At 39.2% G+C, this 13,307-nt stretch overlaps 1 protein-coding gene across 4 annotated transcripts in view; it reads right to left on the bottom strand.

Moving 5' to 3' along the window:
• Positions 1-368: 368 nt before the first annotated feature.
• The window catches only part of STAMBPL1 (STAM binding protein like 1), a 44,840-nt gene continuing 31,901 nt past the window's right edge, over positions 369-13,307 (bottom strand). For all 4 annotated transcript variants that reach the window (XM_053582523.1, XM_053582524.1, XM_053582521.1 and 1 more), the window contains 7 exons: positions 12,408-12,503; positions 9,954-10,314; positions 8,658-8,782; positions 6,533-6,670; positions 2,437-2,549; positions 1,422-1,521; positions 369-698 (listed from right to left, as the gene is read on the bottom strand). In XM_053582523.1, the coding sequence (XP_053438498.1) occupies positions 642-698; positions 1,422-1,521; positions 2,437-2,549; positions 6,533-6,670; positions 8,658-8,782; positions 9,954-10,314; positions 12,408-12,503 (990 nt within the window). In that variant the 3' untranslated portion in view covers positions 369-641. The remainder of the gene's footprint in view (positions 699-1,421; positions 1,522-2,436; positions 2,550-6,532; positions 6,671-8,657; positions 8,783-9,953; positions 10,315-12,407; positions 12,504-13,307) is intronic.

The following is a 13,307-nucleotide window of genomic DNA, read 5'->3' as shown; positions in this document are numbered from 1 at the left end:
GAGCCTTTTTTACTTCCTCTCTCCAGCTTCTCAGCTTTTAAGTCTTCTAATTCAAACTAATGAATGGTCTGCTATCTGAGGCCCCCTGAGCCCTGATCCCTCGGTGGAAGCCTGGCACAACGACACTGTGATTCGCTGAGGCTGCAATTTGATGACACTGAAAACCCAGAAGGAGCTCTTCTAACTGCAGCCATGTTCCTTCCCACAAAAGAAACCGCTCACCTTCTAGCACAGGAAAAGGCTACAGAAATATGTGGAGATTTAGCATTTCTTGTTCAGAATTACATTTTATAATAAATTTATAAAATACAGCAAAATGTCTAAAGCTCTAAAAATGTATGCAGAGACCTCTATGAATACCAGACACATTGTTTGCAGCACAATTTATTATCTGGCCACAGTACCTGGGTACATTAATATTAGAGATGGATTTAACACCATATAACCTCTCTTGACACAGAGCAACCTCCCTCCCAGAAAAAAACTTCAAAATGTGCAAGAGCAATAAATATCAAACTTTCTGATCTAAAATATATAAATATAAAATATCAGTCATTTCTGGAAACATCTTAAGAAAATCCGGCAACCACATGTCCAAGGGCAGGTGTCTGGGTGTCGATGGTGCTTGCTTCTGGAACGTATCACCTCAGATCTAACACAATTATTTTTATGTCTTTTACCAGCACATGTTTGCAGATCTAGGAAAGAAAAAAATGGGTTTTACATCATAATACTTCACATACAATTTTCTTTAGGGAGGGAGTATAGGTTTCCTAACTTAAAACTGTTTCTAAGTTTTAATTTCCAGTCAGAACAAATACAATCACGTTCATTCATCTTCAACAACGAGAAAATATTTATACAAGTTGCCAAGTAACTTTCCTTTTAAATAAATTCTAATTTCAAAGTAATGTTTCTCTGATCTTACAGCCGTAGAACCTCCAAGCAAAGTTAGAAAAAAAAAAAATGCAGTCAAATAACATTTCTTTTGAACTACACAAAGCTAATCAAGAAGTATATGTTTTCATGGAATTGTTATGAAAACATTAATCTGGCCATATCAAGCAGAGAGAGTTCATGAAACACTTGATATATTCTCTAATAATTGTTGGCTAATTTGGACTCTGAAGAAAATCTTTTTTAAGTGTCATACAAATACATAACAGAAAGGTAACTTTGTACATCATCAACTCTGCTACAGAAATATTGACATTTCCTTGTAAATAAATGAGAAGAAATATATTTAATTTCTAAATTTCTTAAACACAAATATTGTTTAATACTTGAGATAAAACTCTAAACTAAGCAGTCTAGTGTTTTATCTATCCCATATTAGACTGCTACAATTTCTCTCCTTAAAAAAAAGGCAAGGGGCAATAAAGCAAAAATATTTGAAAAAGTAACCAACGTGATATACTCACACTGAACAGCCTGGGCTCCTTGGTGTGTGGGTGAAAGCCCTTCTTTTTACAAGCAGAAACTTCTAGCATCCCAGCATTGGTGAGCCTGAAGATGCCAGTGCTAAATGTGAGGGTGAAAAAACGTTATAGAAAGTTAAGGATCATTTGCGCTTTTCAGATGATTTATTCGAGTGGTACAAGTGTACATATTCCTCAAAGGGGATGGAGAAACCACAAACTGGGAGTTCCATAGTGATTTTTTTTTTTTTAACCAATCCTACGACTGGCACAGAGGAGAGAAATCATAATGGAGACAAGGCAGATGAATTGTTGAGCCTCCAGTGGGAAGGCCAAGGCCGCACAGGAGGGGACCATGGGAGGAAATGGCACAGGGCAGATATTCCCAATTCTTCTAATCATGTTAAAACTGTTTATATAACAGCAACAGTGAATATTTATTACATGCTTGCTGTGGCACCAGGCAGTATGCTGAGCACTTTACATCCACTATTATTGAATTTCACCTTCACATCAGTCCACGAGGGGCAGGTAGAAGGGATGAAGAAGCTGGGCTCTCAGGGGCCAGGCATCTGGCCAAACACACCACTTGGGGGTGGTACTGGGGTCCCCATATAAATAAATGTGTTTGGTTCCTATGCTTGTAACTGCTCTACAATAAACATTGTCTCCCCACACTAGAAAGGTTTTATAAATAATTAAGGCTAGAAAATTTCTTACAATAATACACAATACAGAAGAACTAAGAACTCCAAAGGCAAACTGGGATAATATCCCTTTTGAATATTATCCACTTCAAGGTCACCGTAACTGAAGAAAGAAAATCAGTAACTGTGTCACTGAAAGAACTTAAAAAGTTAGAGAGCAAAGAGCTAGAGGTCTATGGGAGCAGACCACCTGCCATTTCTTTTTTCCCAAGGGCATCCTGGGCATTGCCTATCCAAGTGCCACTGCTGGGTATCTGCACACAGGGGGAACCCTGCAGTCCCAGACAAAGCCTTCCAACGGTCGCACTTACTCTTTATGCTTTGGCGAACAAACAATGGCAACAGCCTCGGGCAGCATGAGCTGATAGGAACAGTGAGTGTGCAGATCCACGCTAGATAAGAACGCAGTTTGGGTGGGATGTGTCTGTAAAAGGAAAAGGAGACAGTCTTATGAGGGTCCTTGAGACTTAGCCAGGGCCCCAGTCCATTCTAAGAAAAAATTCTATTTATTTGCTGGTTTTTTTTTTTAACCACTATTAACCAAACAAGAATTCTGAAAAATGTTTTACTGGCACAGTCCTTCCCTTTATATATTCCTACTATTGGCTTTTTTGGAATAACTACAACTTTGAGAAGAGTGTTAGGAGTGTTAGAGTACTTTCTTCTTATTGGGAAAGAAAGAGTCGGAAATTAATATATCAGAGCCTTAGGTAGATTCTTATGTGATTATCATACCTTGTCTATGACACTCTTATTTTATTATCTCAGTTTTACACACAAGGGTCCGTAAACAAAGGCAGGAGCGCAGCTGTGACTGCCTAGACCAGAGACCCTTACACGTAACACCATGAACATGAAAAAAGTTTTCACTACGTATGCCACAGGTTGCTGTGTATCCTTTTGTAGATTGCCATTTTCTGTAAATGACAGAAGGGGAGTCTCCAAGTTGCAGAACGTATTTGAGGCTGACCTGGTACAGCATGATAAGAAAGGAGGGGAGATTATAAATTAAAGGCAATCTTCCAAGTTCCTGGCTACACACTAACCTGTGTTTATGCAAGGCAAATCATAGGTTCTTATGTGCACAGGAAAAATACGAGGATACGTAGTGATTTAAAAATTTATATTAAACCCTAATTAACCCTTGAAAAAGGAATACGACTATTTTAATCGTGAAACAAAGGTCCTTGGCACACACTGGCTGGGGCCTGGCTCCATTGCACGCTATATGACACAGTGAAGACTGTTCTTGTTCATTTCATCATTCATAAAATAGGGGTAATAATAACTTTTTTCATGGGAGTGTTAAAAGATTGAATGGGACAGTCCATGTTTAATTCTTAGAATAGTGCTTAGGACACAGAAAGGAAATCAGAATTATTCACTGTTATTATTGCCTTTTTTTTTTTAATGTTGTCATCAACTGAAGGACATAGGCCTATAGTAGTAGCTAAATATATTTAATACAAAACTATGATGCAATGAAGAAATACAAGATTTTAAACTTTTTTCTACTTTACTTGATAGAATAAAGGTAAGATCAGCTGATTATTTATAGAAAGATATATGTTCCTTAAGGAAACAATAACTCTTGGTCTATGAAGACTTAGATCAACAAAAGCAATGCACTTTTAAAATGCAAATCGTTAGGTCAAGGTATGAGGCAAAGGTCTGACAGCCTCGGGCAGCATGAGAACATCTTCTCTGGGTAAAATACAGTCTTCTATGTCCTGGTGAGAAAGGAAGAAATGTTCAAAAGAACTATAGTGCAGTACAGATTATTTGATAGGTTATTAAATGGACAAATTACTCTCAATTTATTTCCAGACTGGACGCCAAATAGCCTTCTGAGTCTTTCATTCCTGCCAAGAGGAGTCATGACGATCGCGGTGAGGACAGCTCTCCCCTGGGAGGATCATGCTCATAGTCCCTCACTCTATGAAATGATGACGACGATGCCAATGACAGCAATAGCAGCAGACGCCTTTATTACAGCTGAAAATATGCCAACCACTGGGCTTACCACTCTCTGTGAATCATATCACCACATCTTCACGATAACAAGATAAGTGATACTTTTTGTTATCCCCATTTTACAGATGAGGAGAGTGAGGTAAGCAGGAGAGGAGATGACTTGCTCAAGCCCGTACAACTAGTCAATCTAAGACGTCTACATTCAAACCCAGGTGTGTCTCATTCTGATTCAGACCTCCTTTCCGATGACTAATTTTTATCTGGCAAAAAGTCACCTCTGGAACTTGTTGCTGTTATTATGTACAATAAAAACCATCCCAAGAAGTCACTAAACCATTGAGGTTTAGACACGTGACACTTTTGCATTTTCATCAACCCACAGTAATCTGATGTGAAATAAGTTAAACAAAAAGCAAAGTCCTAGAATTCTAGAACTATGCCAAATTTATTCAAGAACTTACCTTCATTATTTCATAAATTATACCTATACACAGCAGATCAGAAGGGTAAAAATTTTGTTTCCAATTTGGGAAATATTTGTAAGATAAGCTAACATTGACCTGTCAACCTAAGTGTATAATTTAATGGACTGTCCCTGTTAATGTTACAATTTCTTTGTAACACATTTTGCTTTAAAATGCATTCTTGTAACAGAAATTACATTAAGCTAAATGATGTCTCAAAAATACAGCGATTTCCAAGAAAATAGCAAGGCATATTTACTCACTGTTAAATAAACAAACATGGGGAAAGTTTTGCAAACACTTCACTATAAATAATTTCTTACATCTGAAAGGCAGTTTATACTTTTCAAAGGGCTTTTATACCTACTGTCTTATCCACTGCTCACTCACATTCAGTAAGGAAAGAAAGCATTCATTAGTCAAAGAACCTAGGAACAAGGAGGTTAGGAGTCCTGACTAAAGACACATAGCAATTTACAGGTGGAGCTGGGACTGCAGTCTTCCTCTGCCCTCCAAAATCATATAACATCAAATGCTTGCAACTGCATGGGTTTATGAGCGTGCACATGTGCACATGTACTGCCCCGCCCAGTCCTCTATAAAGCAAGTAAAATACATAATGATCACTTATCATTCTTGAGGGCCACTTGGAGGTCCCCAGTATGTGTCTTGGAAATTTCCTTGGCCAGCATTTCATACCAGTAGGATGACTTGTCCCTGCCTGCTATGGTTCGAATGATGTCCCCACCAATACTCATGTTGAAACTTAATCCCCTATGTAATAATATTAAGAGGTGCGACCTTTGGGAGGTGATTAAACCACTGGGGCTCCACCCTTGTTAAGGGTGTTAGCAGCCTGTGAAAAGGCTCAAGTTTGTAACAAGGTGCCACCTTGGAAGCAGAGAGCAGCCCTTACTAGGCACTGATGCCAAGGCCTTGATCTTGGATTTCCTGGCCTCCAAGACTGTAGGAATACATTGCTGTTCTTTATAAATTACCCAGTCTCAACTATTGTGTTATTGCAGCAAAAAGAGGCTGAGACATTACTCTAGGTCAAGCAACTGAGTGGAGAAAAGTGTCCTCCAGATAGAGAGAACTATGTATAAAAAGAATAGTATCACCAGTCACAACAGCTGCCATATTATGAGTTCCTAGAAAGATAGGCTAAAAAATTCACTGACATAGGGCAGTGCCTGTGGTTCAAAGGAGTAGGGCACTGGCCCCATATTCCAGAGGTGGCGGGTTCAAACCCAGCCCCGGCCAAAAACCGCAAAAAAAAAAAAAAATTCATTGACACTATCACATTTAATATTCACTATCACATGAAGTCACTTATTATAATGCCCATTTTGTAGATGATAAAACTGATGCTCAGATTATTTTAATAACTTGCCAATGCAATGTTCCCACAGTGAACTCTTAGAGCTGAGAGTTCATCTCATGTCTATTTGATTTGTGAGCCCTTTCCTGCTCCTACGATGGCCTAGTAGATGGTGGAGCCCAATGCTTTTGGCCCTATTCCCTTGCCCTACTCTGTGGCTGTTTATACAGAAATACATATATCACCTTGTTTAAAAAATGTTCTTCAGAAATTTTCTTAAAATAATCTAATTTAGTCACACAGCAAAAAGAAAGAGAATATTACTATTTAGTCAGATCAGTTGACAATCTGGCTAAACTTGCCCTAAAGTAGGTAAAATCATCCAAAAAAGTCATCTAATTTCCAAATGTTAATCTTTTTCTCTCTTTCTAACTTTGGATGGCACCAAAAAAGCATAAGATACCCCTCTGGAGATTTGACAGATTTAGGCACAGTGCAACATTGAAAATCCTTTAATATGATGACCTCTATTACATTTGGAAAAAAAAAAAAAAAAGGAAGAAGCTATTTGAATTAAGCTAAACTTTTTCAAGGAGGAGAATAGCACGACATACACAAAGAAACAAAAACCCAGAAGGTTAAACGTACATGGATCCATCCCAGAGTGAGAAGATCGTGTTGATCCTGAACACTGAATAATTCTTCTACGTTCTCCATGTCACAGTAGTCTGGTCCCGCAGACTGCTTTGGCACGATTACATGGGTAATGGTAAATTCATTATGTGTCTAAAAAACAATTGACAAAAAGAAAAAAACATGTCTCTGACAGAAAAAAAATTAAAAACCTGAGCAGGAAGAGCAGTGTTTTGTACAAGGTGAGTACCCCCGCCTCCTCCATTATTCCTCCCCCAGCCTCAGACACGCTCCCCATCACAAAAACAAAGTCTCCAAGGTAAAAATAAACTCTTTGCCAAAAGTCTGAGAGTCAGTTTTTGGAGCTTGAAACCCATTTTCACAACCAAAAAATCCGTATCTAGACTGGTCCACTGAGGTTTAGTTAATAAACAATGTCTCAATATATTACATCTCCAATGTTTTGAAAAAGTCAGAACAAAACAAGGGCAGGTTTATTTGAAGTGGGAGAACCTAGTTAATTGTGTGGCGTTGCTGAAGGGCATTTCTTAGGGTTATAGAGGTTAATGATTTGGTTTTATTTTATTATTAATGGCTATATTAAATTTCACTTCAAGACAAGACTTTTTTCTAATATTGGGAGGATTCCCTAGAATCTTCCACAATTAGAAATTAGACAATGTTTTGGATTTACGATTAGATAAAGGAAAAACAAATTACCAACCCCCAAACCCCCTGGCCAGGGAAAAGATAAGAGTTGAAAGGAAGAAGAGAGCTGTGAAGTGCAAAGTGCGCTTAGATCCTCAGGTCGGAAATGTCTGTGCCCTGAAAGGCCTTTCCACCCTGCACAGCGCTGTCCTAGGTTTAGGCCATTCTGCTAACTGCATGCTATTCCTTCACTTTGCTTGATGCTCTCCCCTCCATCCCACCCTCTCTTTCCATGGCTACTTTATGTATCCTTCAGGATTAGCTCCAACATCACTGCTCAGGGAAGTGCTCTCGACTCCCCAAGGTGAGGCTTCCAGGTACATATCCTCACGATACCCTGGCAGAGCACACTGAGCCCCCCTGTGGTCTGTCTGGGTCTTCCCAGCATGGTCTAAGCTGCATGTGGCAGGGACCGTGGCTGTTGCAGGAACCATGGCTATTGCAGGCCACCGAATGCCAAACACCCAGCACAGCACCCAGCCTGGCACAGACACGTATAGTTGCTCAGTAAATGTTTGTCTGATGAATAAGTGAATGAATAAAGAATGAATGAGTGAATTAAACTAAATACAACACACAGCACAGAGGAGGGAGCGGCAATTGCACACAGCCGTGAGATGGCGGAGGTGCCTGTGTGTGGTCATTTTCCTGTGCTAGTCACCAACACCTCCTCTCTCTTGGAGGAAGAGGGATGACAAAACCCTAGAATGCAGCAGTAGAACATGCGTCGACTAAAACATATTATTGTTCAATTAAACAGCCATTGCAAACTAACTGTTGAGTGCTTAAAAGGTGCCTGGATTCAAATATAAACCAATACCCAAAGCAGACCACGAAGGGACACTGCTAGAGAAACATTACTCATCTTTGCTGCACACAGGAAATGGAACGCATCTTCTCTTTCCTCTCCTTCTGTTTTGACTCTTTCATTAGACACCTCTGGCAACACTTCCCATAATTAAACATGACCTGTGCCTATACACTTTAGTCTGTTGAAACTACTGCCTTAAACGAAAGAACACAACAAAATTCTAGTTTTGTTCCAAGTGTATCTGAAAAGGGATGGCAAGATGATACTTGCCAGAGGTAAAAATAGGTAGAAGATGAATTATATGAATGTGTATAAAACTAACAATTATAATGGAAACTTGTTTTACCAAATTAGATGGAAATCTGAAAACTCATAATCCATACCATTTTTCTAAGCAAAGATTTAATTATGGTTTGACTGATCCTTTAAAACAAGGCTTCATTGTTACCCTGAAATTTTACAATCCATTTTCTAGAAGGATAATTCTATTAATAACTGTAGCTTTATGAAATTAATCTACATAAAGTTCATTTCACCATATTTGCAACTCCTAGCATGCTTCTATTCTGTCCTGCTTATCCCAAGAAAGCTAAAGATGAAAGCTAAGAAGTAAGACCCTACCAGTTTTCCACAGAGTATTCCACAGGTTTCTATTCCTCTCACTGTATTAGATTCTGCCAGCTGCAGAAATCTGTGGCAAAGATCTTTTGGTAAAACAACACATCGGAGTCCTTCAACCACCAAATCTAAGAAACAAAAAAAGGAGAAAAGGCTAAAAGACAAATCTCATCTCCACCCTTCAGAATTGGTTTTGGCAAGCAATTGCAGTTAAATATAAATTTCAAAAACAAAATTATCAGGTGCTCCACTTTCCATGTTTTATTTGAAACTCATAAAAGTAAACATTGACTAGAAGGAAGGTAAAAAATCACATTTTGTTTCTAAATTGTTTATAAACCAAGTGGTAAAGTGCCAGCACATTACATGTTTGTGCTCTGGACTGATTACTGACAGGCGTGTTTTCTTGCACAACGAACCTAACACAGGCATTCTGTTAAATGCATCGGCCGCACAGAACGCGTCTCCTGTGCTGTAAGACAGGCTAAACATTCTTTATCGCATTTACTGTATGTACTCACATCTTTATGAAAGTTGGTGATCAGTAAGTAAAAGCACAACATTTGGGGAAATAATCATTAGCAGTAAAGTAACGTATGAGATGGTCATCGATCATGACTCATTTAAAATAAATGAGAACACAGATCCCACCTGCCATGTCAGGAAGAATTCGCTAATTGATTTTGGAAACTTGACAGCACCGATGGGGCAGTAGTGAGCGGCACCAACTGCTGTAGAAACACAGGCAGAGTCTGTTCAACTCTCTGTGGGCATGAAATTCTCTCCAGAGCTAATGCTAAACATACTAGGGTTAAACATTCAATCTTCTCTACATCTTTCCTCTCTCCAGTATAAGTGTTTACCTTTAATAAGCATGTGTTTCTCGGTTAAAGCACATGGAAGAAAAAGAAAGGATTGGGATTCTCATTTAAAATCTCTGTTCAAGGCCAGGCACGGTGGCTCATGCCTGTAATCCCAGCACTCTGGGAGGCTGAGGTAGGTGGTTTATTTGAGCTCAGGAGTTTGAGATCAGCCTGAGCAAGAGGCTATAGTGGATACCTGTAGTCCCAGCTACTCAGGAGGCTGAGACAAGAGGATCACTTGAGCCCAAGAGTTTGAGGTTGCTGTGAGCTGTGATGCCAGAGCACTCTACTGAGGGCAACAAAGCAAGAGTCTGTCTCAAAAAACAAACAAACAAACAAAAATAAATAAATAAATAAAATTTCTGTTCGGTGACAAAATACAGTCCCATTCGTTGAGGAGCCCCAAGGTCTTGTAGGGCTGAATTTCCTCACTTACTCTGAACAGCACTTAAAGTTGCAGCTGGTGTTAAGGCCCTGTTGACAGGAGGAGAGTGGCCAGAGTGACTGGTCGCTTCACTTTTAGTAGGTTGATCTGCAAATACATTCAGCAAAGAATTGTTCTTGGGTGTGGAAAAGCAGGACAAAGCGTTCCCATCGATCTGTTCCGACAGCACAGCCGCAGGCTCCTGACTCTGCATCTGACCTCGGGCTAACTCTTGCTTCTTGAGCTGGTCCTCGAAAAACAGAAACTGCTCTGATTCTAGCTGCTGTTGGCGCATCTGAGCAATCCGCTTTCTTTCAGCTTCTATCAGTCTCTGATGCTCCAGTTTTTTGAGAATTTCGGCTTTATATTTGTTCTAAAAAACGAGGTGGCCAGAAGAAAAGGTTAGTTTTTAAGGCAAAAACTTTCAATGTTCTAGCATACAGAGAAAAGACTAGACGTTGGAAATACACAAAAGCCCCTAGATCTAATTTAGACCGCAGTTCTAAATTCACTCATACTTTACCAGAGACAGGTCATGGCAATCCTGCAATTTTCTTGCACATCTAAATACTAGACGGTCAAGGTCAAGGTTGTCTGCTTAATCAACCAGACCATATGGAATAAATGCCTCACTCCTAGATTGCTCTCCCATACAGTAGCCGCCAGCCACAGGTGCTTACTTAAAACTTATATTAACTAAAATTAAATGAAGTAAGGAATTCAGTTCCTCAGTCTCACTAGTCATATTTAAGTACCCAATAGCCACATATGACTAGTGGCTACTAAATAGAACATTTCCACCCTCACAGGAAGTGCTACAAGACAGTGCTGCCCTAGAACCTTCTGTATTTGCCGTTAGAAATACTCTGCTGGAACTTTATAGAGAAGGGGAAATCACTAAAAAACAGTTTTCAAAATACATCTCAATCAACCATCTCTATCAGAACTAACAAGTGTCGTGCTAGCAATGAGTCATCTAAGCTCTCCAGTCCTAACCAGATATCCAAGCATTATGTCAGAGAATATGAAATTATTTTTAATAATATTAGTCCTTTTTAAAATTTTTATTTATTTATTTTTTGTTGTTGTTGCAGTTTTGGGCTGGGGCCGGGTTTGAACCTGCCACCCCTGGTACATGGGGCCAGCGCCCTACTCCTTGAGCCACAGGCACCACCCGAATATGAAATCCTTATAAGCTCCACAAAGGACTTTGAATAAAACTAGATTTTTAAGAGCTTCTGTAAGGTGGGGGGTAGCGTGAAGGACACAGCTCACAGCAGTGTTTCTAGGAATCACCCTGGGTCTTGTTACAGGTGCAAATTCTGATTCAGCAGGTCTGGACTGGGTCCTAAAACACTGCATGTCTAACAACATGTGATGCTGCTATAGTGAGGGCTCTCTGGGCACAGAGGCTACCACACCATCCCCACACAGATTTCTGCGTGGAATACTAGTGTGGGCTGTGAGGTGATGGGCATTGCCAAAGACAGAACGGAGGGTAGCTGCCGAGGCTGTTCCTCTCAGGGAAGTGCTGAGGGGAGGATGGTGCACACTGCAGAGAGCAGAAGGGAGTTCTGAACTTGGCTTTCCTCCCTTGCTACTTCTTTGTCTTTTTCAAGATCATTTTTATCTTTTAGATTTCAAAGCAAATTATTAATATCCACACTTTAGGGAAACTTCCAATTTCAACATCCCTTCTACCACTTAGTGGAACTACCGCACTCAAATCAGCCTTCCAGCTATGCCCATAGAACGTCAAAAAGCGACATGATGGTTTTCAGAGCTGAAGAAACTGAACTGAAGGGAGAGTCAGTGAAGGTGGCCCCCTCCAAATCAAACAGAACACAACAAGTGAAAAAAGCAAAACCACGTTTATAATAACACCATAAAAATTTTGAATTCACAAGTTGAACTTGAGTATAAGCTGACTGGTCATTTTCCATTCAATGTCTTCTTGTTAATTCTAAGAAACAACTATCATGTTCACCCTTTATTTAATAATAATCTAGAAGGACATCTAGATTGGTGATACAATTACTTTTCATTATATAGGTAGCTGTTATTCCATCTCAATCGAATATTGACGGTAATATTTAAGAATCAAATTCACATTTCCAAGGCCTATGTAATTAGGCACATCTGAAGCCACGCCATGCTCTCTCTACTTCCTACTACATCTGTTCATCTACTAAAGAACAGCCACTGGACTCAAGGTTACCACTGGCAAGAGTTGGTCAAAAATCTCTATTGCTGATGCATTGTTTCATTAGATGTAAGAAAAAGGAAATATCATATTTTTGGTCCATGTGCTTACCCCGGACATCAACATAAATTTTTTTTATTGGTTTCACATCATTGTACCTTTAATTTAAATGCATATATTTTAAAAAAAATCACATAAAAATTATACTCCGAAAATATTTGCACAGAAAACAGTCATGAAATAAATGTACCAATTGAACTTACTTTGCTTTGCAAATATTCTTGGTATTCTATGTTATATTTCTTTAAAAGGTCCTTTTTCAATTCATCTGTCCTTGGGAATGCAATCTCCTTCAGTTTCTTTTAAAAATATACATATTGGTTAGTGGGATTTTCAATATACTCTTTCAGATCATCAGCTGAGAAAGAAAAACAGCTGCTATGCGTATTAGAAATCAAGTGAAACTGAGTAACCAAAGATGATGGCATAAAAACAAATCTCTCATTTTTAGGGATCTAAAATATTCTTTTTCTGCAGGAAAGAAAAAAATATTATCCCTTCTGAAAGAACTTTACTGACTCTACTGTGTAGATAAGCACTTTGTTTAGGCAGGTACACCACTTTCAGGTACTGACTTTGTAATCAATAACACATTCCCAGTACATAAGTCACATAGCATCAGAGTTCGATGGGACGTTACAGAATGTAAGGTGGACCGGGATTCCTAGACATGCCAGACTATGAAAAGCAGATGAGGCACTTTTCATAACATGCAGATTCCCAGGGCTAATCCCAGATGTACTGAATGGACATCTCTAGAGAAGATGCTGGGGAATCTGGAGCTCAAACACCTGCCATAGTGATTTTTAATGGTAGGAAGATCTTGGAAACCTGATATAGTCCAACTGCTACTTCCCTTGTTAGAGGTGAGGAAATAAAGGTTTAGAGATTGAAAGTCTGGTCCAGTGTTATCCAACCAGCTAGTGGCCCAGTGAGGCCTCGAACCCAAGTCTCCTGACTCTAACCAGGCTCTTCCACCAAAGATTTTGTTCTTTTAATTCTTTGTCATTTGTTCATGTATTCATTCACCTATCCATCTATTCAACAAGCATAATTAAATAAAATGTATATGTTTCTGGAGAATTTGTTTTTGTCCTATAAAT

Source organism: Nycticebus coucang, chromosome 3 (assembly GCF_027406575.1).
Source record: "Nycticebus coucang isolate mNycCou1 chromosome 3, mNycCou1.pri, whole genome shotgun sequence".
NCBI lineage: Eukaryota > Metazoa > Chordata > Mammalia > Primates > Lorisidae > Nycticebus > Nycticebus coucang.
The sequence above is the reverse complement of the archived record's forward strand: the minus strand, read 5'-3'. Positions and strand labels throughout refer to the sequence as shown.